Source organism: Lampetra fluviatilis, chromosome 59 (genome assembly GCF_964198595.1).
Source record: "Lampetra fluviatilis chromosome 59, kcLamFluv1.1, whole genome shotgun sequence".
NCBI classification, from domain to species: domain Eukaryota; kingdom Metazoa; phylum Chordata; class Hyperoartia; order Petromyzontiformes; family Petromyzontidae; genus Lampetra; species Lampetra fluviatilis.
Genome location: NC_136333.1, coordinates 5,349,308 through 5,374,655, shown reverse-complemented (window position 1 = coordinate 5,374,655; position 25,348 = coordinate 5,349,308). Strand labels below are relative to the sequence as shown.

General features: G+C 53.4%; 2 protein-coding genes across 2 annotated transcripts; both read left to right on the top strand.

Moving 5' to 3' along the window:
• Positions 1–566: 566 nt before the first annotated feature.
• Positions 567–15,132, top strand: BDP1 (BDP1 general transcription factor IIIB subunit). Its single transcript, XM_078880947.1, has 11 exons — positions 567–2,602; positions 4,286–5,216; positions 6,416–6,528; positions 7,799–8,227; positions 9,533–9,666; positions 10,894–10,988; positions 11,452–11,506; positions 12,135–12,263; positions 12,850–13,387; positions 14,331–14,548; positions 15,044–15,132. The coding sequence occupies exons 1-10, from the start codon at positions 1,647–1,649 to the stop codon at positions 14,488–14,490; spliced, it is 3,540 nt and encodes a 1,179-aa protein (XP_078737073.1). The 5' UTR covers positions 567–1,646; the 3' UTR covers positions 14,491–14,548; positions 15,044–15,132.
• On the top strand, positions 14,522–24,518 carry LOC144950738 (uncharacterized). Its single transcript, XM_078880811.1, has 7 exons — positions 14,522–14,548; positions 15,044–15,307; positions 15,807–15,980; positions 16,921–16,948; positions 17,969–18,245; positions 18,521–19,446; positions 20,882–24,518. Exons 1-6 carry the CDS (start codon positions 14,522–14,524, stop codon positions 19,416–19,418), a joined length of 1,668 nt encoding a protein of 555 aa, XP_078736937.1. The 3' UTR covers positions 19,419–19,446; positions 20,882–24,518.
• The last annotated feature ends 830 nt before the right edge of the window (positions 24,519–25,348 follow it).

The window sequence follows — 25,348 nt, the reverse complement described above, 5'->3', positions numbered from 1 at the left end:
AATTTAGGACAAAAATTTTCACGAAAATAAATTGTCACGCACAACGAGTCTGTGTGCAAAATGTCAGCTCGATTGGATCGCTCACCGTACGTAGCCAGCCGTGCTAATCGGAGGTGCGGGGGAAGGGCGACAATCTAAAACACAACAAGCAGTTCTTAACGAGAATATGTTAGCAATTAACGAGAATATGCTAACAATAATGGAAACACATTCCTGCGGAGGGAGCTGGTAGGAACGTTGGGTTGCTCGGTCAATAGCCAGGGTCAACGGCGGCGTGGTGTATTCCACAAATATGCCCGACTGTGAGGGCGGGCACAAGCCGGCGTGAGTAGGTTAAACGTTGAGTTTTATAAGGGCACCACGGGGTGACCAGCCCCTCCCCACCCAGCCCCACCCTTGCAGTCACGATATGGGACGGATCTATTCGTATCTCTCAACGTTCGTAAGTCGAATGTTCGTAAGTCGAGGAGTCTCATATATGCTAATTGCGGTGAGGTCGTCACGCGTCAACGCCGACCTCCCATTGGTTGCGGCGGTGATGGGCGGGGCATGTGGGCGGGGGAAGGAACTGCGCGGCATTGTGGGATGGCGGCCCACATTTCTTAAGCCTGCCGCGTAACTTTCCATGCAAAAAAATGTTTTTATTGTAACAACAATTACACGCGAACAAAAACTAAACTCGATCGGCGGCAACTAGTGTCGGTATGAGCGAGTCGTCGGCGTCGCGTCTCAAAGGGACTCGCGTTTGAGTTGTTTGAGCCTTATTTTGGAGTGTCCATACGGGTAGGCCTCTTCGGAGCCTTACGTGTTTCCTGAGCAGCCTGCCCGCGGTCATGTGAGACCGGCGAGCCGCGGGGACCCGGGACCCGCACCTCGGGGGGGGGGGGGGGGTGGTCGTTGGACCCTCGTGAAAGCTGTCGGTCTCATGCATACGGAAATATATACATGGACACATAGACACTTTAATATCACCACAACAATGTGCACATATATATACGTTTAAAGTATAGTGTACATACTTATACACGTAGATACAAATGCTATTACGGTACAGTCATAACTACACGCATAACGACACAATCATACAACTCGCACTTCTTTCATAGACACGCACAGACACCTGCACAATATACCTAGACACATCTACACACACGGTGTACTCTCACACACCTACACAATATACCCAGACACACACCTACACACACGTATTCTCTCATACACCTACACATATACCCAGACACACGTGTACTCACACCTACACACACGTGTATTCACACCTACACAATATACCCAGACACACACACCTACATAAACGTGTACTCTCAAACCTAGACACACACATACACGTGTACTCTCACACACCTACACAATATACCCACACACCCACAATATACCCAGACACACCTACACACGTACTCACACACCTACATACACCTGTACTCGCACACCTAGACACACACACCTCGACACACACCTACACACGTGTACTCTCACACACCTACACAATATACCCACACACACACAATCTACCCAGACACACACCTACACACGTGTACTCACACACATAGACACACACCTACACAATATACCCATACACACAACACACCTACACGAACACACGCACGCGCGTGCGCGACCCATCCGCCATGCTTCGCCGCGCCAGAATCAGCGTGAAGCCGAACGTTCGTCCCAGCATGGGCCGGGCGGGAGCCGGCATCCTCGAGGCAGGCAGCCGGGACCGCGGGGGCCAGAAAGCCGAGGGAGCCGAGGTAGCCGGGGAAGCTCCCGAGGCGACGCCGGCAGCTCCAGAGACCCAAGCCGCCACGTCACGGACACCACCATGCCGGACTGTCGAGACAGACTCCGAACACCGGCTACCGGAGGAGGCTGCTGCTGCTCCGGCCACTGCGACTCCTGCTGCTGTTGCTCCTACTAAACTGATTGCTTCTCCTGCTGCCCCTGTTTCTTCTTCTACTTCTACCACTGCTTCTTCAGTTGCACATATTGCTGAAGCTGTTGCCTCTACCGCTGCTGATAATTCTGGTCTTGTTGCTTCCACTGCTGCAGCTGTTGCTCCTGATGTCTTGGTTTCTCTGGGTGCTGATAATCTCGTTGCGTCTGCAGATGACAACGCTGCTGCTGATGTAGTTGCAACGCCTGCTGCATCTGTTGATACCGATGCAGACGTTACTTCAGCTGCCCCACTCACTTCTGTCACACCACATTCCAGCCCTTCGATTGTTGCTGTACCTCCGACTCTTGCTGCTACTTGTGCTGCAGTTTCTTCTGCAGACCTTGCAGATTCAGCTGCATCGAATCCTGCCGCACATTCTCCGCCATCTGCTCATACTGTTACTGCTCCACCTGTTGTTATTTCTCTTCTTACTGAAACTATTTCTGCAATTACTCCTACAACTACTGCTGCTGCATCATCTACTGCTGCATGCAGTGCTGCACGCTCGCAGCAGCACGCCACGGCAGGAGATGAGCCAATGCGCCCGGGCCCTGACTCCAATTTGCTTTCTCCATCTGCTGATGCCTTCGAAGAAGCTACAACGTTGTCGATTGCTGCTACTGCTGCTTCTGCGCGCCACCACCGCAGGTGTGCGAGTTTGCAGAGGTCGACTCGGGCGTTCGTTGCGTCGTTCCCTGATGTTGCGTCGTGTACACATCGGCACTGGGGAGACAAAGGCGTGGTTCTAGCCAGTGCCGGATTAGGGTAGTGCCTGGCCTATACCATAAATGTTATAAAGGGGCCCTAAATAAAAAACACTTAAACATTAAAATACAAAATTTTAATTTGCACAGTAAAGTTTTTGTATGTTTTAATTTACTATACAGCCAGATAATAGACAAATCACGAACCTTAAACACCCAGTCGTTCATAAAAGTTGAAGGCGGTATAGTGCTATAGTAATAGAGCAAGTGTAGAATCACTGAACCGGAATTGATAGCTTTAAAGCATTTAGCGCGGGGCCCTTTAAAGTGCGGGGCCCGTAGCATGTGTAGCTACTTTTGCGACTAGGATAATTCGGCACTGGTTCTAGTCACATCACCCTCCCCTCGTGTAAAGTTCAGTCGGCCTGAGGTGGTTGGCTGCATGCTCTTGAGGCAACAGGTTGTTACGGCTGTTATGGGGAAGGGGGGATTCTTGCAATTCGTGGGTGGTGATGCAGTGCAGCAGTTAGGTTGTGGTCTAATTTTGTGGATGTGTGTGTGTTCGCCCTTCCTGGCATGTATGGCTTTTTTAATCTCATGGGTGTACACATATATATACACACACGATGCTTAAAAAAAATGTTAACGCTTCCGAGAATTTAAAACAATATCACGAGATGTGCCTCCAGGCTTCTGGAGACCACCGGGAGAAGATTCCAGGCATGTGTTGGCAATGATGGCGAACAAGTGGAGACTCTTTGGACTTTTTGAAGCTATTAACATTACATTTGTTATCATGTTACAGTGTATTATCCGTTCTTTTTCCATTATAAGCGTTAGTCCCGTATAAGTGTTAAACAAAACTTGAAGCACCCTGTACATAAATGAATGGAATTGGTCAATCATACCAAAGCAGATCCCTCCTCAAAAATAATATTTTAAGATTTCGATTTAAAGCTTTCGTGACTGCAGGGATTCATCTTCTTGGTTCTTTCGGTAAAGTCACGTAGAAGAGAAATAATAAAATAATAAAAATAAAACATTAAATAATTCTCGCGACGTTTCGGCCACAACGCAAGCGGCCGTCCTCAGGTGAAGAACTGGTCTGTCAGAAAGACGGTGTCTGAATGACACACGATGCTTGAAAAAAATGTTAACGCTTCCGAGAATTTAAAACAATATCACGAGATGTGCCTCCAGGCTTCTGGAGACCACCGGGAGAAGATTCCAGGCATGTGTTGGCAATGATGGCGAACAAGTGGAGACTCTTTAGACTTTTTGAAGCTATTAACATTACATTTGTTATCATGTTACAGTGTATTATCCGTTCTTTTTCCATTAAAAGCGTTAATCCTATATAAGTGTTAAACAAAACTTGAAGCACTCTGTATATAAATGAATGCAATTGGTCAATCATCCCAAAGCAGGACCCTCCTCAAAAATATTATTTTAAGACTCCGTCATTGGTTTCCTGGGTAATAATACAAATAATCTATGGCCTTGGTCAATCCACCGCTTGATGAAAGCTTCTCCACGTTGCGTCGGACGTGGAAATTATTAGATCATACTAAACCTGCGGGTGTGTGAAGCTGGGAGTGGCTCCGATCTCATGCCTTTGTTTTGACAGCGCCCGTGCTCCCGCCACTGCTGCCGCCGCCGCCACCCCCTCAAGACCTGACGCCGGAAAGCTGCTGCCACAGTCTCGCCGTAAGCGCCTGTCCGCCGCGCCGATCATCCCTCGCACCCGGGCAGCCGCTCACGCTCCTGTTCCAGCCGGTCCTGCCAAGAAACCACAGACCTCGCCTCCTGCCGAGGATGGGACAGCCAGCAAGCTCACCGCCGCAGCCACCGTCGAAGGACCTCGTGACCCGTGGGGGTCGCCGACCAGTGAGGCATCCGGTGAAGTGTCGCCGGCAGTGCCCGTCAAACCGCCTACCGGCGAGACGCAATATTCATCGGTGGGCCCCTCCGGTGCGGATGCAGCGGAGGCGGTGGACCATGCACAGGAGGTATATGAAAGGCCACCAATTGTACCTGACTGGCGTGTGACGGATGGCGAGACTCCTGGCCCGGTAACTTTAGCACAGCTTGGAGTGAGCGCTGAGGAACCGGCGAGCGGGGCAGTGAAGTGTGCTGCTGCCACCGGAGCCGATGCCGAAACGCCACCGGTGGCGCAATCGGCAGAGGTTTCCGGAGCTCCCGGGAGCGCCGCAGCTTTGCCAGGCAGGCTGGTGGAGCCGAGCAGGAGTGAGATTTCCAAGAAGCTGCTGGCGTCGCTGAAGAAGAGCCTGCTGAAGCCGCCGGCATTGTCGGTGAAGGCCACACCGGCGGGAGCCAATGACGACGACGACTACGATGACGACTCCGGGACGACGGTGGTGACTGCGCAAGATGGCTCGGCACGGCCTGGGACCGCCAGTGGTGGTGGTGGGGGAGGAGGAGGAGGGGGGAGCGGGACCAATGCTGGCAGGACCCAACCAAGGCCCAACTTTAAGAAGTCGTCGCGTACGGTGCAAAAGACAGCTCGGGAGATGGCTGAGAAGACCGAGGCTAAAAAGGTGCCGTGAAAACAGTAATTAAGGATGGAGACCCCACATAGGAACCCATAGGCTCACATACGAACCCACAGACTCACATAGATGCGTAGACTAACATAAAGAATTCTAGATTTGAAGCTTTCGTGACTCAAGGATTCATATTCTTAGGTTTTTTCGGTAAAGTCACGTAGGTAAAAAAAAATGAATAAAATTTAATTTTAATTTTTTTACCTGCGTGACTTTACCGAATAACATAAAGAACCTTAGACTCGTAGACTCGCATAGATACCAATAGACTGAGTTGTGATTAAACTGGGTTCTTACTTGTGGTGAGTTGATGGTCTCAGCCTCATCACCAATGACTGAACAATAAATCCATCGCATTAAATGTTCCCCCATTGGAACCTTTTGGCGTCATCTGGTCCAACCCATGTGAGACTAGGCTCTAAGGAAAGTTGTCTCGGGTGTGGACCAATCAACTTCAAGGACAGTGCATACATTATCAGAGTTATGTTTTTTGTTTGCATTATGACTGCAGGTATTGTGGTCTATGCAAACATCACTCCTTGTAAAAAAGGTGTCAGTTTTGTTGCCAGATAGAAGGGTAAAAAACCAATTACATTAAATGTTGTTGTACGTATGTGTCTTGAACTTCTGTCCCATTGTACGTAGCCAACCTGTGTTTATCGGAGGTGCAGGTTCTGCACTTAGCTGTGCACTTCATTTGGTTAAATTCTGGCTGTGAGGCTTCAACAGTTTGGTTTGATTCACATACAATAAACGCTCTTGGCAGGACATGTAAAAGATGTGCCCCCTTGTGTGGATAAAGTGAATAGATGGGGCCTATTGAAAGTGACATCAGCAGTAGTTATGCTATGTCAAGTTTCGGAACAACGAGCGCAGCGCCGGGCGGCTAATACACAGGGAGTTGGTGCATCTGCCGGTCATCTCAGTCAATCAACCCATGGCACCTGGGTATGCCCCGTGACCTGCCAGCGGGCATTCGACACTTCACGTGGCGGCCTTATAGTGCACATTGCCTGGCACAAGCGCCGTGGTGACGTCACCGCCACTTAGTGGTGCAATGGCAGTTGTTGTGAGTTACCCGGTGAGTCAACGGATGGCCGTGCGTGGTGGCCGGCCTTCATGTAGGTGATGTAGGTGCTACTCGCTAACAGGGGGGGGATCTTTTTCTCTTTGTGTCGTGTGGTGGGGGGCAGGCTGCCCGCAAACTGGCGTGGCGCACGTGGGAGCAGCACCAGTCGGCCCCCGACCGCTCGCAGATGACGATGAAGGACCTGCTCTACTGGGTGCCTAGAAACAACCCCATGCTGTGAGTAAAGCAACCCCACGCTTCGCGAAGGAATATGGAGCACACTGGCATTTGTGCATCGGTAATTGATCGTTGGGAGGCGAGGCCATGCGGCGATTCGGGCAAAATTTCGTGTGCGGTAAGGAATAAGTTCCCCCCCCCAACCTCCCTATACAGGCAAACGTGGCGTGAAAGCATTTGACGCGCCGGTTATTGTCGTTTTCACCTCCTCCGCTAAGTTGGAAGAACAATTCTCACAATGGAATTTCGCGGAGAGATACCAACGACGTTTCGCTGGAAACTTTACCGAGCTTTTTCGGGGAAAGATACAGGAAGTCAGAACTGGGTCACCTGACCCGGCCTCTGAAATTGGTGTCATGACATCACAGGAATAATCAATGTGATGTAAACTAGTTATTAACCGTAACATATTCTAATTGTATTGCTAATTATCTGCGCCAAGGATTAACACCGTATGCATTATTCATTATGACTGCCGCGGTGGAAAGATATTAACTACCTCGCCTGTTATACAGGTGGTCGTGGGTTCGATCCCGACTCTGACACCTGCATATTTGGAGTTTGTGTGTTCTCCCTGTGGTTGTGTGGATTTTTCTCTGGGTCCTACGGTATTTGGCTGCTATAAATTGCCACACGATAAGCCACTTTGTGGCCAGGTTGCTCATGAAAAAGACCTATACAGCTCAGTGGGCCTTACTTGGTCAAATAAAAATGGTTTACTAGTTTTATAGTTTGAATATACTATCCTGTACATAGCATTGGCTGCTCAGATCTCCGTGTTAGTGTTAACTTGCGTTTGTGTTCTACTCTTTGGCGTTCGCTGGTGGTCGCGACCTTGGTTCACCTTCACTATTCTCGGTTTTGCGGCCACACTCTTAGTTGGCATCAGTACAGCGGCTGCTGGGGTCACGCGAGCCGATTACATACAACGTGTGTACAGGTCCAATGCAATCGATTCTCTCGCTCGCGATTTCAAGCCTACACGACGAGCGTAAGATCATACTTTCATTGACTAATCGGTGCGCCATCAGATAACTGGTTTTAATCGAGGCTTAATTTGTCAATGAATATGTATCTGGGTCGCTGGTAGACTTGGAGTAGGCTGCACGTGACTCGTAGTAGCCACAGCTGTAGCCAAATTAGGATGTCGTGTGCCGGGTCGGAAATACTTTCTGTGGTCACTGACCCTGCTGAAATTAAGCCCAGGTTTAAACCCCCCCCCCACCTCCTATCCCCGCTCACCATTCTTCCGCCTGCGCTTCGCTCTCAGCCGCCTCAAGTCGGAGGATGGGAAGCTGCTGCCGGAAAAGCGCTTCGACAAGTACCCCAAGGGCGATCGGTCGGCGGCTCACGGCGACGGCGGCGGCTCCCTCGAGCCGACTCCTCCTGACGGCCCCACCTCCCCGCTGCCGCCACTGCCACCACCGGATTGTTTGGACGATCCGGCTCCTTCCCCGAGCCCTGCTGCCGCTCCCGCCGCCGGCGTCCCTACTCCTCCGTCCGACGCCGCCGCTGCCTCGAACGCGTCTGTCCCGTCCACCCCGTGCGCGCCGGCGTCGAGCGACTCGCCAGCGGACGTCTCTCCGGCGGCGGCGGCGGCGGCTGCGCCGTCGCTAAGCCCCGCGGGCGACGCGCAGTCGCTGCTCGTGCCGCAGGTCAGAGTCGCCGAGGACGGCTCCATCGTGCTCAACGAGGACAGGCAAGTGAGCGCCTACCCATCTGTCCGTTTGCCTGCTTGCTCACCTACTCGCCTGCTCTTGCCCCTCATCCAATCGTTTGCTCACCTGCCATGACATCTGCTCACCCCGCTTTTGCACAATTGCTTACCCACCAAGTCGCCCAACAAGCCACCCGCTTGTCCAAGTAAACTCGAGCTCACTCTATAAAGTAACATTTTTATTTTATTTTACTAGGTAAGGCCCACTGAGCTATGAAGCTCGTTTTCAGAAGCGACCTGGCCACAAATGATAGCTCAACGAAGTGGCTTATCACGTGGAAATTTACAGCAGGCAAATATTTCAAACGCACGTTGATTCTAAATGTGGAGGGAAAAACCGGAGGGCCAGAATAAAAATCCACGACCACGGGGCGAACATACAAATTCCAAATATACAGCAGCAGGCGTCAGGGTCGGGATCGAACCCACAGCCTCCTGTATACCAGGCAAGATAGTTAACTTCTTGTCACCATGGTGCTCTGCTCACCCACTAGTTTTCACATTTTCGCTTACCCGCCCGCTCGCCCATGAACATGAATGCTCATCCATCTACACTCCCACCCTCGCTTCCAATCACTCATTCACCGGATAGCTCTCCCCACTCACCCTGCGCAACAGCTTCAACGACTTGCTGCTACACCTGCCCACCCGGTAATCAGCTTCGCCAGTCGGCTCGCCCTTCCGCTCATTCATTCGCCCAGCCGCCCGTTCACAAGCACACACTCCAGCATTGCCTCCAAGGGCACATCTCCACCATATCCTGTCACGACAACGCATTTTGCACGTCAGTGTCGAGAGGGACTCCTATGATTCCTGTGACGTGGGTTCACAGGGGTGGGGGGTGGGGGTAGATTTGTCAGGAGGGGCCCTTTGCCAGGAGTTGATGCTGCACTCTGCTGTCTCTGACTGTGCCCCCCGCACTTGACTTGATCATCAGCGCTGGAGCAGTGGTCGGTCTCTCTCCTCGGTCGTCATTGTGACCCCGTCAGTCGAGGCCAACTGCCTCCCTGGACAAGTTGCTGCGGTTAAGCACTGGCACAAGGAAGGATGGGCCTGTGCGTGCGTTTGTTGTGTGTGTGGAGAGCGGCAGCGTCGCGGCTTAGCGCACCGCGCTACATACCGGGCAACCAGAGTTTAATTTCCACTCACGGCCAAAATCGGTGACAAGCGAACTGGTCCTGGGCCTCCCCGGGCGTGGTGCTGGCCAACCACCCCTTCGTTTGCCGTGCGGGCCTTCATAGGTGACATCGCTTGCCTAACATCGCTTGCCTTTGTGTGTTGCGGCAGCCTGATGGTGGAGGTGTCACGCACGGAGGGGCTGCCCCCCGTGTCGGACTGCGACCCCATCCACGAGTACGGCTCCCACACCACCTACTCGAGCTTCCGCAAGAGCTACCACGCCAAGCAGTGGGGCCTCCTAGGTAACGGTGACGCGCACGCACACACTCACAAACACAAAGATCCCCCCCCCCCCACCACCCCCGTGGAGCCTTCACAGACTGCTGGGGCAAGTGCTGTTCGCGAGTAGAAGCTATGAAGGCCGGCACGGCACACGGGGGGGGGGGGGGGGGGGTGGCGAGCACCACGCCCAGTCGCCTTTGTCTCCCCAGTGGCGATGTTTACACAGGGCAGCAGGGACTCGCACCGCCAATTAGCACGGTTGGCTACGTACGGTGTGAAAGAAGTTCAACGTAATACATACTGCACATAGACTAACACTACCCATAGATTTCGATTTAAAGCTTTCGTGACTGCAGGGATTCATCTTCTTGGTTCTTTCAGTAAAGTCACGTAGAAGGGAAAAAAACATAATAACACTTTTTTTTATTATGTTTTAGTTTTATTATTTTATTATTTCCCTTCTACGTGACTTTACCGAAAGAACCAAGAAGACTACCCATAGACTCAACACTGCCCGTAGACTCAACACTACCCATAGACTCAACACTACCCATAGACTCAACACTGCACATAGACTCAACACTGCCCATAGACTCAACACTGCCCGTAGACTCAACACTACCCATAGACTCAACACTACCCATAGACTCAACACTACCCATAGACTCAACACTACCCATAGACTCAACACTGCCCGTAGACTCAACACTACCCATAGACTCAACACTGCCCATAGACTCAACACTGCCCATAGACTCAACACTACCCATAGACTCAACACTGCCCGTAGACTCAACACTACCCATAGACTCAACACTGCCCATAGACTCAACACTACCCATAGACTCAACACTGCCCGTAGACTCAACACTACCCATAGACTCAACACTGCCCATAGACTCAACACTACCCATAGACTCAACACTGCCCATAGACTCAACACTACCCGTAGACTCAACACTACCCGTAGACTCAACACTGCCCATAGACTCAACACTACCCGTAGACTCAACACTACCCATAGACTCAACACTGCCCATAGACTCAACACTACCCGTAGACTCAACACTGCCCATAGACTCAACACTACCCATAGACTCAACACTGCCCGTAGACTCAACACTGCCCGTAGACTCAACACTATCGCTCCCTATGGGTAGGTACCAACACACACACGCACGTGGTCGTACGTGCATCTTCTGTTCCTGATCACGTTGTGGTTGTTGTTGTTGTTGTTGGTTGCGCAGAGACCGAGCTGTTTTTCCTGGCCATCAGCATGGTCGGCATGGACTTCTCCATGATCGGACAGCTCTTCCCCAACCGCTCACGCGTCGACATCAAGGTGGCGTCAGGGTTGCACGGTTACACAAACTCACTTCAGCGTTGCCCCCGCTTGCTCGCCCGTGTGTGCGTGTGTGCGTGTGTGTGCGCGTTCGTGAGGAGCGGTGGCGCAGCGGTTAGCGCGCTGCACTCCGAAGCCGGCGACCCGAGTTCGATTCCTGCTCAAGGCCAACACCGGTGACGATTATCTGAACTGGTCCTGGGCCTCCCCTAGGTCGACTCAGCCTTAAATGAGTACCTGGTGCGGTGTGTAGTAAACATCGCCACTGGGGGAGACAAAGACGGCCGGCCATTGTTGCTGGCCACCCCACCCCCTCGTGTGCCGTCGCGGCCTTCATAGGTGCTCGCTAACAGCACTTGCCCCAACAGTCTGTTAAGGCTATACGGGAGGGGGGGGGGGGACCTTTGTCTTTGTGTGTGTGACTCCGCAAAGCACGTTCATCGGACGTCCTCTCTTCCCGCAGAACAAGTTCAAGCGCGAGGAGCGGTGCAATCCTCGCAAGATCGACCAGGCTTTCCGTGAGTCCCTCCTTACTTGCTAGGGCTCTGGCATGACGTGCAAATCGGATCTCCACGTGGCTGCGATCAAACGTCCGAACATCGGCCCTATCGGCTCTCCAGACCGATGTTACTCACGAATCAAACTCCGGAGCAGTTTTCCACCTTTTCCGGGGTGTCATCTTCGGCAGAGGAACACAAAAACGTCAAAGTTGCAACGCGCGCCGCCCGCCATTCGCTCGCTCCCGACGGAGCCAGAGAACGAGTCGGAGGCACGAGGAGGAAACCGCGGACGAGCGGCGAGAGAGAGCAACGTACACACGAGACGGACAACAAAAACGAATTGGGATGATAAAGAAACGGTCCTTGAGCGGCACCGCGGGCCTCGGCGTCGTGACATTTCGTCCGACGTTTTCAACTTGCTGTCGCTCTTTAGAACGTGCAGCAAAAGCTGACGGGTGCCGCGCACGGAAGCACGCTTGGAATCGCGTCGCTAGCACCGTCGCGTCGCTAGCACCGTCGCGTCGCTAGCACCGTCGGGAAACTGCGACGGCTTGGAAAAATTCTTCGTCCAGCAGCGGGCGGGCAGATCCCCGACCGGTATTATTTGTCTTGTGTTCCTTTGTTTTGATTTGTTTCCGTGTTGCAGGCAACAAGTTGCCGCTGGACGTGTCGTGCTTCGAGACGCTGCTGCAGGAGTTCGAGCGGCAGAAGACGGAGGCGCTCAATCGGGCGCCCGACTCCAAGGGCAGGCGGCGGCGCAAGTACCACCCAAAGAGTGAGCGTGCGGGTTTTTCATTTGTGGCTGGAGCAATCCGATGAGCTACGAAGCTCTTTCTCACAGATGTCCAGGAGGGGGGCGGTTCCCGGAGGGGCTGTTTCACCGCGCCACCACCGCCGTCGCTTTTTTACGTTTCACCGCCACGCCTCCGCCCCACAAGCCAGGGCGGCAGCTGTCCCCGTGAGGCACTCGGTGAAGAACGCGGCGCCGGCCAGGAAAGAGTGGGCGTTTGTTTCTCATCACCGGGGGGGTGGGGTGGGTGGCGGGGAGACGAATGTGGCTTTGCCCACGGACGTCGTGGGATCTTTAACGCCCTTTGTGAAGTAGACGCGGCACGTATTTTTAACGTCCGCGGTATTAACCAGGACAGCCGCTGGGCTCGAACCGCCGCCATAACACCTCCGTGCGGTATTTCAGCACCGCGTGGAGAAGGGAGGGGTGGGTCTGCTTCTCTTTTTCATCCCCTCTGTTTCTTCCCCTCGGGTTTATCCCGATGTCGTTTGTATTTCCTGTGAATGCCGTGGCGTTCTTAAGTCTCGTCGTCGTCGTCGTCCTCACGCCGCGTCCGCCGGTCCTGCGACAGAGACGGGGCGACGCAGGAGCGACGCGGACAGCGACGACGGCGACGCCGACTGCTGGAGCGAGAGCGGCGGCGAGAGCGGGCCCGGAGCGGCGGCCACCGAAACCCGAGCCAGAACCGCCGCCCAGAGCGTGACGGGGAGAGCGATCGGAGCGGCGGCCGCCACCCAAAACGGAATCGGAACGGAAATCCGAACCGTGACCAGAACCGCTACCGAAACTCAAACGGGAACCGAGACGCCGACCGGAACGGCGACTCCAGGAACCGGAGGGTGCACGTCGGTCCCCGGGCCTCCGCCGCTCCCTCCCGCGCCCAGTGGCCTGGAGGAGGCGGAGCTGCTGCTGTCGCTGGGCTGCGAGATCGCTCGCGGTGCCGGTGCGGGCACGGGCACGGATGCGGGCGCCCCGGCGCCGGAACCGTCCCTAGAGTTGGTGGTGGAATCGGCAGAACGCCGAGACGAGCGCAGTGGGGGTGACGAAGACATCGACGACGAAGAAGATTTTGAGCGTGTCAAAGAGAGGATGTTGAGTCACCCGACGAGGTGAGGTTCTGGCGAGCGAGCGTCGTCGGTTAAAACTTCGAATTCGGACGACGAGAAATGTTGTGCATGGGGTGGGCCAGGTGGCTCAGAGAGGGTCAGGGCATTGGGCCGGCACCGCTGAGATCCTGGGTTCAAATTCAGGTCACAGCTGCCTGTCATTAAACTGGGTTCTCAAGGTTGTGTGATTTGGTGGTCTCGGCCCGGTCACCAGTATATAAAACGTCGCGTTTAAGTTTGTTTCTTTTCTTAATTCGGTTAAATTCCAACTCCTGTGAACACAAAATATTACTCTGAATGTCCGGCAACAGCAGATGTTGTGGTAGGGCAGCTGGGAAAGTGCTGCCCTCTGCTGTGTGAACCGCAGGTCACCGGAATTCGGAGGTAGATCTGTGATATCCGCCTCTGTGGGTCGTTGTCTAACACGGAGGGTCGCACTGCTTCGCGAGCGTTCCGAGTGGTCTCTTGACGTGACGACGATAGCGCAATTGAGATGAAATTGGGGTTAAAAGATTTTTTTTGTTTCAAGATGCAGGCAGCAGGGAGTTGTGGGTAGAGAATTGAGACGCGACGAACGGTTCACTTGGAGCAGCGCGCAACGCAGGAAACAACACAGCTGGAGTCGTGTGCAGAGCTCCCCACAAAGTAGACGCTGTGGCCTTGGCCTTTCTCTGATACGAGGCTTCGTGATTGAGAACAAGAAATATAAAAAACTCATGGTCAGGCATGGTGAAAAACTGCCAAGAAAATTAAACTTAAAACGGGGTGACGGTGTTTGTGACGGTGTTTGTGACGGTGTTTGTGACGGTGTTTGTGACGGTTTTTGTGACGGTTTTTGTGACGGTTTTGGTGTCTGTGGCGGTAACGTGTCGGCAATGGCCACGGTGTCCGCCGCGCGGTTCCGCCCCCGCGTGACGCAAGCGTCGGTTCGACCGCCTGCGCACAGGTCCGGGCGCAGGCCCAAGCCCACGGCGTTCTACAGCACCGGCTCGGCGGGACCCGGCGGGGACAAGCCGATCAAGGAAGGGGGGGGGGGCGGCCAAGCGGCCACGGCGACGCGAGGCCCAAGACCCCGCGGCCCCAGTGAGGCCCAAGCCGAGGCCTAGCACGTGTGCACGGAAGCCGCCGCTGCCGCCGATGAGGCCTCCTCGTCGGGACGCGACGGTGAGGGGCGGCGACGGCCATCGGCCGGACCGTCGCGTCAACGGAGTCGGGGGTGGAGGGGGGGGATTCATTTCTCACTAAAATATATTTTTGGGTCACTAAACTTAGCCGTTTTTATTTTAGCAGGTTAGGCCCACTGAGCGATCTGGCCACGATAGCTCAACGAAGCGGCTTTTCATGTGCAATTCATAGCAGCAGCCAAATACTCTAAACGCATATCTAAACGTGGAGGGAAATTCCAAATATACAGAGTCTGGATCAGGATCGAAACCACGACCTCCTGCATACCAGGCGAGGTTGTTAAGATCTTGCCACTGTGGCACCCCTGATATCCGCTTATCCAATACAGTGTGAATGTGTTGGCTTGCACAAGTGTGCCCAGAGAAAAATATACATCAGATTCAGCATCGAACCCACGACCTCCTGTATACCAGGCGAGGTAGTTAACATCTCGCCACCCGCGCAGCCACAGTGACGCGTGCCTCTCCTCGGCAGGACAAGGCGACGGTGCTAGCGACTCGCGGCCGGGGGGGCCTGGTGACTCTGCGTGCCGTGCTCCCTCCCGAGGAGGAGGAGGAGGAGGGGCGGGGTGGGGGGGACCGCGCCAGCGAGCGGCGCCATCGCGCCAGCGGCCTCTTGGCGGCGGCGGCGACGCCGGCACCCCCCGTGAGGCCGGAGCACATGAGCTGCGCGCCAGCGTTCGTGCCGGTGTGCCTGCGCTCCCCCGAGCCGCAGCCGCTCACGGAGCACATGGAGGAGGTATGGCCGGGGCGGGGCGGGGGGGTGAACGGAGAAATACTGCGTGTGGGTGAAGTGAGCCGAAGCCGGTCGCTCTGGCCGAAGTGAATCGGTGGCGACGTGAAGCGGACACTCGCTGACGGTTGAATTGGAGAAAGAAATCGCGGCAGAAATGTTTGTGTGAGCAGTTGATGAAGAGCGTCGAGGTGATCGCGTTGATGGTGGCGGCGACGACGACGACGATGACGAAGGACAATGGCAGCGGCGACGATGGTAACGATGATCGCGATTGACGCCGATGACGACGGTCATCATTTGCGACTTGACATTGCGGCTCACACGAATGTAAAACTAATCCCGAGGCGCCGATGGAACCGGCGATTACTCCGCACCGTTCCCGAGACAGCCAATAGCATCGCGTGCTCGGCAGGGGTGGGGGGGGGGCGGCAGCAGCCCACGCGTGAGCTGCTGACGAAGCGTTCTCTCTCAATCCGTTGGCACGACGACGGACCTCCGACAGCAGGTGGAGCTGTCGGAAGGCGACGCGATGCTGGAGGAACTGGTGGTGACGTGCGTGGAGGAGATGGTGGTCGCCGATGACGACGATTGTCCGGAGGAGGAGGAGGCGGAGTCCGTTGACCCCGGCAGCGACACGTGCGCTCTGCACGTCGAGCAGAACTGCGGCGTCGTGATCGTGAGTCCCACGCCTGGGGGGTTTGCATGTCTGTTGAACTTCGTACGTAGCCAACCGTGATAATCGGGGGTGCTGGGGAAGGACAACAAACTAAACGCAAAAAGCAATTCTGTTTACACCATTGGAACCTCATTTGCCAGTAGAAAAATATGATAATTGTTTTTTTACCCTTTTATATGGCAACAAAACTGACACCTTTTTTTACAAGGAGTCATGCTTGCATAGACCACAATACCTGCAGTCGTGCGCCTTTTGGCGTCATCTGGTCCAACACCATGTGAGACTAGGCTCTAAGGAAAGCTGTCTAGGGTGTGGACCAATCAACTTCAAGGACAGTGCATACATTATCGGAGTTATGTTTTTTGTTTGCATTACGACCGCAGGTATTGTGGTCTATGCAAACATGACTCCTTGTAAAAAAGGTGTCAGTTTTGTTGCCAGATAAAAGGGTTAAAAAACCAATTATCAATTCTGTTTAGTTTTGTTTGTTATCAACGTCGACCAACCGCGGTTGAGATCGTTAATGCATCGGCGCTGGCCGTGCCTGGGGTCACGGTGACTCTCGCAACGATTGTCCGGTGTGAATTAAACTCTCCAGTAGTGGTCGTGCTGCTGTCAGGGACTTGCACACGGTGGCTATGAGATGTTAATTACCTTGCCTGGTATGCAAGAGGTTGTGGGTTCAATCCCGACCCTGTATATTTGGGAGTTTGCATGTTCTCGCCACAGTCGCGTGGATTTTTCTCCGGGTCCTCCAGTTTTTCTCTCCGCATTTATAAACGAGCTAAGCAGGCTTGAGCCTGGATGGCCTAACCACCACGCATCAGTGAACCAAAGCGGCTGTCATTCAAATTGACGAAACGCCAGCAAGGAACACCACGAATGAAACGTGGTTGGTCTATTGACATGCTTTTTGTTTGTGTTCTTTTTCTCTTCCTAGGCTGACGACGAACACTTGAGGGTTAATGGTGAGTTCTGCATTGCATTGGTGGCCTCAAAGTGTTGCGTGTGCGATCGTGTGTAATCCCTACAATGTCGTGCGTTTGTGTCGATGACAACGATCATCGTAACTTAATTAGGATTTTTTTTTGTCAAACTATTTTTAGACGTATTCTTGGTTCTTTCGGTAAAGTCACGTAGAAGGGAAATAATAAAATAATACAGATATCAAAAAAATTCTCACGTTTCGACTGCAACACAAGCAATCATCATCAGGCGTGAATCCACAGCAAGAACATTTTCTTGCTGTTGCAGTCGAAACGTCGTGAGAATTTGTATTGTTTTATATTTGTATTATTTTATTATTTCCCTTCTATGTGACTTTACCGAAAGAACCAAGAATATGAATTCCTGCAGTCACGAAAGCTTTAAATAAAAATTTATTTTTAGACGTGTTTATATATTTTTTTATCGTCACCATCTGCTGTGTGAAGGCCTCTAAAGGCCACCGCCATTCCGCGCGCCGCCCCGCTGCAGGAATCCAACGTAGCTCCCGCGCACGAGCCGATCTCATGGCTCCATTTCCCTGATGGACGCCCCCTTAGACGCGTTCCATTCCTCGGTCGCCACTCCGCGATTACTCTCGAGCGACGCCCCTTCACCCTCCTCGCCATGACGCATCCCGCCCAAGTCCGCTTCTGGTCTTAGCAGTTTGGATGACGTGCGTGCGTGCGTGTGTGTTGAATTTCTTTCGCACAGTGCGTAGCCAACCGTGCCAATCGGAGGTACGGATGTCATTAACCCGCGTGTCTTCCTCGACACCACGTGATCCTCATTTCGTCTTGCAATGTGTTTCGTTGTTAATGACTGCCCTCGGAACCTTGTGTCATGGGTAATGCGCTCTTTGAAAAAAAAGATAATTATTACCTATTCTCTTCTACATTGTGATGAATCGCATATGTGCAAGAATCTCACCTCCTTAAACGCGTAAATGTCTTCACTAATAAACGAAACACTCTTCCTCCCCCACGTGCTGCTGTCAACCGCAGAAGCATTCGTGTACGAGATGATGGAGCAGGCGGGCTTCGGGAGCATGCAGGACGCCTACGTGTCCTCGCAAGAGGGCGACGGGGGTGGCAGCGCTCCCACAATGCTTTGCTTCATGATGTGCGAGGGCGGGGAGACTGGCGCAGCGTTCCGGCTGGCCGGGGGGGACGATGGTGACGCCGCAGGGGCGGCACCGGACGTTGAGCACCTCTCGCTCGCCGCGGTGGCGGACGATCAGGAGGGCCAGGAAACCTCCACGGAGACGAACAACGCGAAAAGGTGACGGCTTTGCGTGTTTTGTTTTTGCGTCACACGGTCACGTGCAGCTCTCGTGAGTAGGCGCCACTCGTATCGATCGGTGAGACCTGTCCAAAGCGACAACTCCTTTGCTTTTAAATGGAGGGTAATTTCACATTTTTGCTGCTTTACAAACGGACATGCGCAGAACCGACGACCGCCACGCGTCCACCACCGTTGTGACGCCGCGGCGCGCCATCTTGTTTTTTTTTCCCCCATCGTAACGGCGGCGGGCTCGTTGTTGTCGCTGTGCGCAGCGCGGCGCTGGAGGGCAGCGGCGTTCCGCCCGGCGACTGGGAGGGGGCGGCACCCACCATCTCGGATGGTCACATGACCTCGTGGGCAGCACCAGTGGGCGCGCCGAGCCCCGAGTGGCCTCTCGCCGCCGCCGCCGCAGCCCTTGACACGGCCGGCAACTCGGCCGAGCGACACGCCGCCGAGGCCGCGCCGGGCTCGCCGGAAACACCGGACGTCTTGCCGAGGGAGGCCCCGAGCGGCGCGAGCGGCGACCTCCTGACCCCCGAGTCGGGCCGCGACACCGTCAAGGAGGAGGGGGGTTCGGTCGCCGAGCCGGCCGAACCAACGGTCCCAACCGTGCCGGTGTCAGTTTTAACCGAGGCTGGGGTCGCGGTTGACGACGGTGGCCAGGCCGATCCGGTGCAACTGCCGGCAACCGCGAGCGCCGGCGATGCAGGCGCGGTGCCGCGGCCCAGGAGGCCTCGTTCCGACGTGGCAGACGGCCCCCCGGCGAAACGGCACGCCGCGGACACCACGCTGGGCACGCCGGAAGCTCCGGACGTCCCGTCGAGAGAAGCCGCAAGCGACAACCTCCTGACCCCCGAGTCGGGCCGCGGCACCGGCGAAGACGAGGCGCCGGTCGCAGAAGCGGCCGAACCCGCCGTCTCGCCGGCGCTGCCGGGTTCGACCGAGGCGCCGGCCGCCGACGACGACGGACGGTCTGATTCGGCGCGACCGCGGCCGACTCGGAGCGCCGGCGATGCCAAGAAGGGCGGCGCCGACGTGACGCCGCCGGCCAGGAGGGCGCGCTTGGCCAAGCCCAGGCCGAACCTCGCCGCGTGCAGCGCGCGCCGGCCATCGGGGCCGGCCGGCACGGCCAAGCCGGCGCAGGTCGGCCCGCTGGGAGCGGTGAAGTGAATCCGGCGCGTCGACAAAGTCGATGCAGGTGAGTGTCGGGGATTAGCGAGCCGCCTCGCCCGTCGGGAGTCGTGGTAAATGATTCGTCGGCGTTAAGTCGTGTTGGAAGGGAACGGCATATGTGCCCGGGAGGGAGTGACGGGCGTCGCGGAGATGGAGCGATGAGATCGGCTCGCGTGCGAGAGTTGGATGGAATGTTGCAGCGCGGGAGCCGACGATCAGCCCCTTTGTGAATCTACTGCTGGATGAAATTCCAAGGTGCCATATCCTTGCTCGTCCAGAGACACGACGGATGAGCAAATTTGGACGAAGTTCCATCTGTTTCCATCTGTGTCGGTCTTAAATACTCTGGCTGTCGCCTGATGATGCTGGTTGTAATTACCGGCGAAACGTCGTACTCGAATTGTAAACGCTGTGGATTTGCTCTCCAACACACCGGCGTGCTGAACTAGTAACGAAATCCCACGTTTTGTTTACGTGATAAACATGAGTAATTGTATGTCGGGTGGTGGCGGGTTTAACGACACATTTATATTCACGCGCTCGAACGCAAATAAGCTCTTAGGGATAGAGCGTTGCCCCCTTGCACTCGCAGGGTTTTTTTGTCTCTGGGTGCTCTGGTTTCCTCCTTTACATGTATCGGCACTCATTAAATGGCTGAAAACAACTCGATACGTAGAGGACCACAGAGCTTTGGCAATTGTTGGCATCGACCGGCCGCCCCAGCTGCTGCCTCCCCCCCCCCCGCTCGTTTGCTGTTCCTTCTCTTGAGTCGTTCTCTCTGTAAAAAAACAAAAAATCTAAAATGTAAAATAAGCACCGTTTCTTTACTCATTATTTACTTACCTTTATTGCGCTATTGGATGCTGCGCGGTTTCAATTTTGCTCTGCTCCGTTGCAACGTGCACCGACGCCTTTCTTTATTGAGGGCGACATTGGCAATGAAGTACAGATTGATTTATTGACCTCAACTCGAGAGCGAGTACGATTTGAAACGATCATTATTATTCTCACTATGAGACATCTCCTTTACCAGTGGCAAAATATAGTAATAGGTTTTTACCCTTTCAACTGGTACAAAAACTGACACCCTTATACAAGGCATCATGTTTGCAATAACCACAACACAGACTGCTTGTGTTGTGGTTATGCTTACCCCGAGCTCTCAATACTCTGATAGTGCGCTGTTTTTTAGTTATATGCCTTTTGGCGTCATCTAGTCCAACACCAATGGAGACTAGGCTCTAAGAAAAGCTGTCTCGGGTGTGGACCAATCAACTTCAAGGACAGTGCATATCATTATCAGAGTTATGTTTTTTGTTTGCATTACGACCGCAGGTATTGTGGTCTATGCAAACATGATGCCTTGTATAAAGGTGTCAGTTTTTGTACCAGTTGAAAGGGTAAAAACCTATTACTAGATAATTATTATTGTTAAACGTCGGGTGATTCTGCGTGTGCAGAGACGCTGGTGCCCAGGAAGGGATCGGCGGGGAGCGGCTTCTTCTCAGTCGGCATCGTCACCGAGGTCCGAGCCGGCTCGGTGAGCGGAGGCGCCGGCGGCGCTGGGGGTTGGGCGGGAAGGCCGGGCCCGGCGGAGTAGAGAGAGACGCGATCGTGAACCTCGCGTTCTCATGCCACTCTCGTCAACACACACACGCACGCGCGCGTGCACGCGTGTACGGCCGCGCGAACGACGGCGAGCGGACTTTAAATTGTCTGTGAGCAGCTCGTGTTTGTGTTTTTTTTTCCTTCACCGCGCATTCTTTTTTTACGATTATTTTCACCGAACGTGTACCCCGCCCCTTGCCGTCACGGCGTCGTCAGATGGATGCGGTGACCACTCGGAGGTCTCGCGGTGGAGGAGAAAAAAACGTCGCGGGACTACTTCTGAAGGTCCCCTTGACATGTCGTCGTATCCACGCCTGCGTCGGTGCGCCTACTCGCACGCTCTGCCCCGGACGTGTTTGTCACGCGGCAAACCGGAAATGCCGTGAATCCTCGTAATATCTGGAAATACGCCAAAATAAGTGAAAACCAAACCGCGGTGCGCGTGTATAAATGTATTTTTGTGTTTGCGTCGGTAACCGGGCTGAGACCATCGTCTCCGTCTTGAAGCCCGAACTTGAGCCCAGCATCCTCGGCGGTGCCGGCTACGTGGCCGTGACGCGCGATGACGGCGGTGAGCTGCGCGACCGCCTCCAACCGCATTCATCTCCCCGCGAACACGATTGATCAATTGCGTTTGCCGTGGTGTGTACCAACGTGCGCGCCAGGTCGCCCCGTGTGGATGCAGGACTACGTGTGCGGTTGGTTGGCATGAGAGGGCAGTACCAGCAGAATCCATATTTATACTGTACTTCTATGCTCCCCTCCCCACCTCACCCCCCACTGCCTGCGGCACACACTGACCAGCATAGTGAAGTATGGTCAAACGACTCCCAGGACCTGTACCCCCGTCCGACATGAACTGTCCGTGTGCACGCGTGTCCATGTGCACGCCGTGTACGTCTGTCGCACGCACAATCGTTTGGCTCATCGAAGCCCTCCCGTGTGACAGACGAAGTGAGCTTCAAGAGAAGCGTTTGTTGAGGAGTTGTGAGTTTATTGTTCCAGAACTCTGTTGTGGACACATTGACATTATCGAGAAAAACAAAACATTGTATTTATAAAGTCTCCGCGCGTCTCTCCCACCAATCTCAACGCAGTTCGGGCCACGGTTGAATTCAGTACCACAGGTGTTTGCAAATTAATTTGACGGGTGGGCTTTTGCATAATTCTTGTCCATTGGCGATTTAAAGTTGAGTTTTTTTTGGTAGCGACAGGTAAAATATTTGGCCTGGCCTCGGACTAAGTTATTAAATCTTCTAACTCTCTCCTCCTGTAAGACCGGGCTGGAGCCATCGCTTTCAAAATATTCAGCCGCTTGTTGGGAAGTCTCCGAGTTGCATTATAAATCAGTGGGGCGTCTGGAAGTTACCACTGGGTTTTATTGGAGTCGTTTCCAGTGTGTTCAGGAAAGCCTCGAGTGAGTCTCAAGAATTTCAAGAGGGGGGTCTTCCTATTGTAACGTTGGGTTAATTCCTTGTTTAGTATTTTCGTTTTTCACCTTGCGCCAAAAAATAACTTGGGAAGAGCAGTCGGCCGGTGGGTTATCAAACCGCGCGATAAACTCGGCGAGCCGCAGTTGGATTCCCGGCCACGGCAAACGTCACCAGTCCTCGGCTTACTCCCCGCTCCCCCCACCCCCGCACAAACCAACGTGGTGAAGTATGATCAAGCAACCACCTCAGCTGACGTGGCGTAGGGAGGTCTTCATCCAGCATTGATTTTACAAAGGCTTGGAAGTTGTATATTATTGCTATCTTACGCGAATTATAAGAAGAAAAATAATCATTTCAGGCTGCACCAAGGAAGGGGAGGTTTGGAGACCGATCCAGTGATGATTCCGACAGTGTTTTTCGTTTTGTAAAACCTTTTTAATTTATTGTCGCTTACATTATTTAATTCGACGTTGAATAGCTGCCGTGTCGCAGTGCTGACCGATGTTTGTTGTTCCTGGCGCCGCCTGTCCCCATCTTCGCGCTCTCATCACCGCGCCCCGTGCCGTCTTGTGGCTGCTCAAGGCAAGACGCGAGAACTCGCAACTCTGTTTGCCACCGCAGGACACGAGCCGTGCCGCCTACGTCGCGACTTTCTGAACGGACATTGCGTCAGTCCGTGGGCCAGAGGTTGCAAACGGGTTTTGATTCCTTACCCGTACCCGGCCGCACCAGGGTCGCAAACGGCTACCCGTACCCGGCCGGGTACGGGTAGCCGGGTATAGGGTAGGGTACGGGTATCGGGTACCCGGTTGCGACCTCTGCCGTAGGCTGAATAACAGAGTGTACAACGGAGAATTTTTAACCCCCCTCCCCGCACCTGGCCCTGCTTGGCCCCAGACCAGATTGCATGCGTCTTGCGAGCCCCCCCCCTCCCCCCAGCGTATGACGCTTTGGTGCTGGCTTGGCTTGGCAAATAGGCAGTGGAAAACCATACTCTTAGTTTTTTCGGTAAAGTCACGTAGGTAAAAAATGAAATTAATAAAAATAATAAAATTAACTTATTAATTTTAATTTCATTTTTTACCTACGTGACTTTACCGAAAAACCTAAGAGTATGAATCCTTGCAGTCACGAAAGCTTCAAATCTAGTGGAAAACCACCCGTACCGCGAGGGGCGGGCCCCCCTCTCTGTCTCCGAGACCTGAGGCTACGGTGGCGTGACATCACAAGCGCGTTGTGTAGCTAGCGGTGCTGCTACGCTGGGACCCACGGGCCGAATGGGTCCCCAGAGAGGAGCAGAGGAAATTGGACGGAGCGGGGGGGGGGGGGGCAGGCCTCATTTCAATTCCTTGCACGGGGGCCCACCTGTGTGCCCGGTTGCATGAAGGGTAATGTCATGAACCTGCGATTGTGGAAACGTGTCCACTGGCTGCCATGAGTGTTGCTGGATAATCGTGAAGGGAGAAGAAAAAATCGCTTGGCACGCGCTGTGTTTGTTGTTCGGCGTGATGTCTGACGTTTCGCTGCCGCAACCGCGTCCCTGAAGAACCTCTCGATGCGCGGCTTGACCCGAACGCGCTCCAGCGAACCACGTAGCACAACCGTGAAATAGTTGTCAAGAGTAAATCGCTTGATTCGATTGAGAAAATAACCACTGGAGTTGTTAGATCTGACACTTGATTAATCCGGCATTAAAACAAGCTTATTTTGTTGTGTTGACTTGAGTATTATACACGTTTTGATTGTGTGTTTTAAAATTTGCGGTGCCATTCATGGAGATGTGCGCTATGAACTTATTTAAACAAATTTTTATGCTGCCACTGATGTTAAAGCACCGGACCTCTTGACAATGGAGATTTTACAGATGTTTGAGAAACGTCAGCTCCGAAGCTACGCTCGGGATTTATCAAACAAACCTTTGTATGTTTTTGTACAAAAAATACGGAATATGTACAGCGCAAATCAAAAGTGCTCACTGCCTATGTTAATAAATCTTGCTTGCAATGTTTACATTCCCGCTGTGACGTGACTTAAGGCTGTACGGATTATCGTAGTGCAATGTAACGGTTTTGCCATTACACTGGTCAACAAAAAAAACATATTTTTCTGGCCTGGACTTTTGCAGCTGTTTCAGACTAATTTCAGGGTGCTGATTCCAAATCTGATCTCAGATTTGCTCGATCACATCTCATTTTTATGCTATCGGCATACCCCATTTTCATTGATTTTACCCGAAATTAACTGTCACTTATGATTGCAAGTTGTTGCGAGTCAGTGACTGCTTTAGTGTTAAAATATGGTGCTGTATTTTTAGGATAGTGTGTTTATAATATCATTTTATATAGATATCCACATTTGTTTAATATTTTTCTTCTGCAGTTTTTATTGAAAATGCAATCTTTGATATCTCAAAAACCTGATGTGATAGACACAAACTGATGCCAGATTTAGAATGGGCACCCCAAAATTACCTTAAAACCTTTGGAATACCTTATGCCAGAAAAAGTGTGTTGACCAGTGTTATCAAGCCACCACTGGATGATGACCTTCCGAATGCCATTTGGTTGACTACCTCACCCTGGCTTGTGTCGTGATTGATGGGGGGGGGGAGGAGGCTGCCCTCGAACAATTTGTATAATCCCTTGCCCACCGACTTTTTCCATGGCTAGAAACTCAACGCGGCTCGCCGGGTTCATGCCGCACCGGTCTCTGCGCCGCCGCTCCGGCCCTGCGAGTACCGATACCGTTTGAGACGGCAAGATTAGTGACCAAGCCGGCATTTCAACGCAGCGCTTCCCGGTGAGATTGTGAGAATGAGGTGTCTTCCCGGAGCCGGTGATATCTGGTTTTGTGGAAATATATCGTCGCTGCTCGTCCCAACGATTT

Bases quoted from the DNA above. Each gene is read 5' to 3' on its own strand.
- BDP1 (XM_078880947.1), top strand. From the start codon at position 1,647: ATGCTTCGCCGCGCCAGAATCAGCGTGAAGCCGAACGTTCGTCCCAGC. The intron at 11,507-12,134 runs GTGAGTCCCTCC...TCCGTGTTGCAG, and splicing joins CAAGATCGACCAGGCTTTCC to GCAACAAGTTGCCGCTGGAC. The intron at 12,264-12,849 runs GTGAGCGTGCGG...GTCCTGCGACAG, and splicing joins GCGCAAGTACCACCCAAAGA to AGACGGGGCGACGCAGGAGC.
- LOC144950738 (XM_078880811.1), top strand. From the start codon at position 14,522: ATGAGGCCTCCTCGTCGGGACGCGACG. The intron at 15,981-16,920 runs GTGAGTCCCACG...TTCTCTTCCTAG, and splicing joins AGAACTGCGGCGTCGTGATC to GCTGACGACGAACACTTGAG. The intron at 16,949-17,968 runs GTGAGTTCTGCA...TGTCAACCGCAG, and splicing joins CGAACACTTGAGGGTTAATG to AAGCATTCGTGTACGAGATG.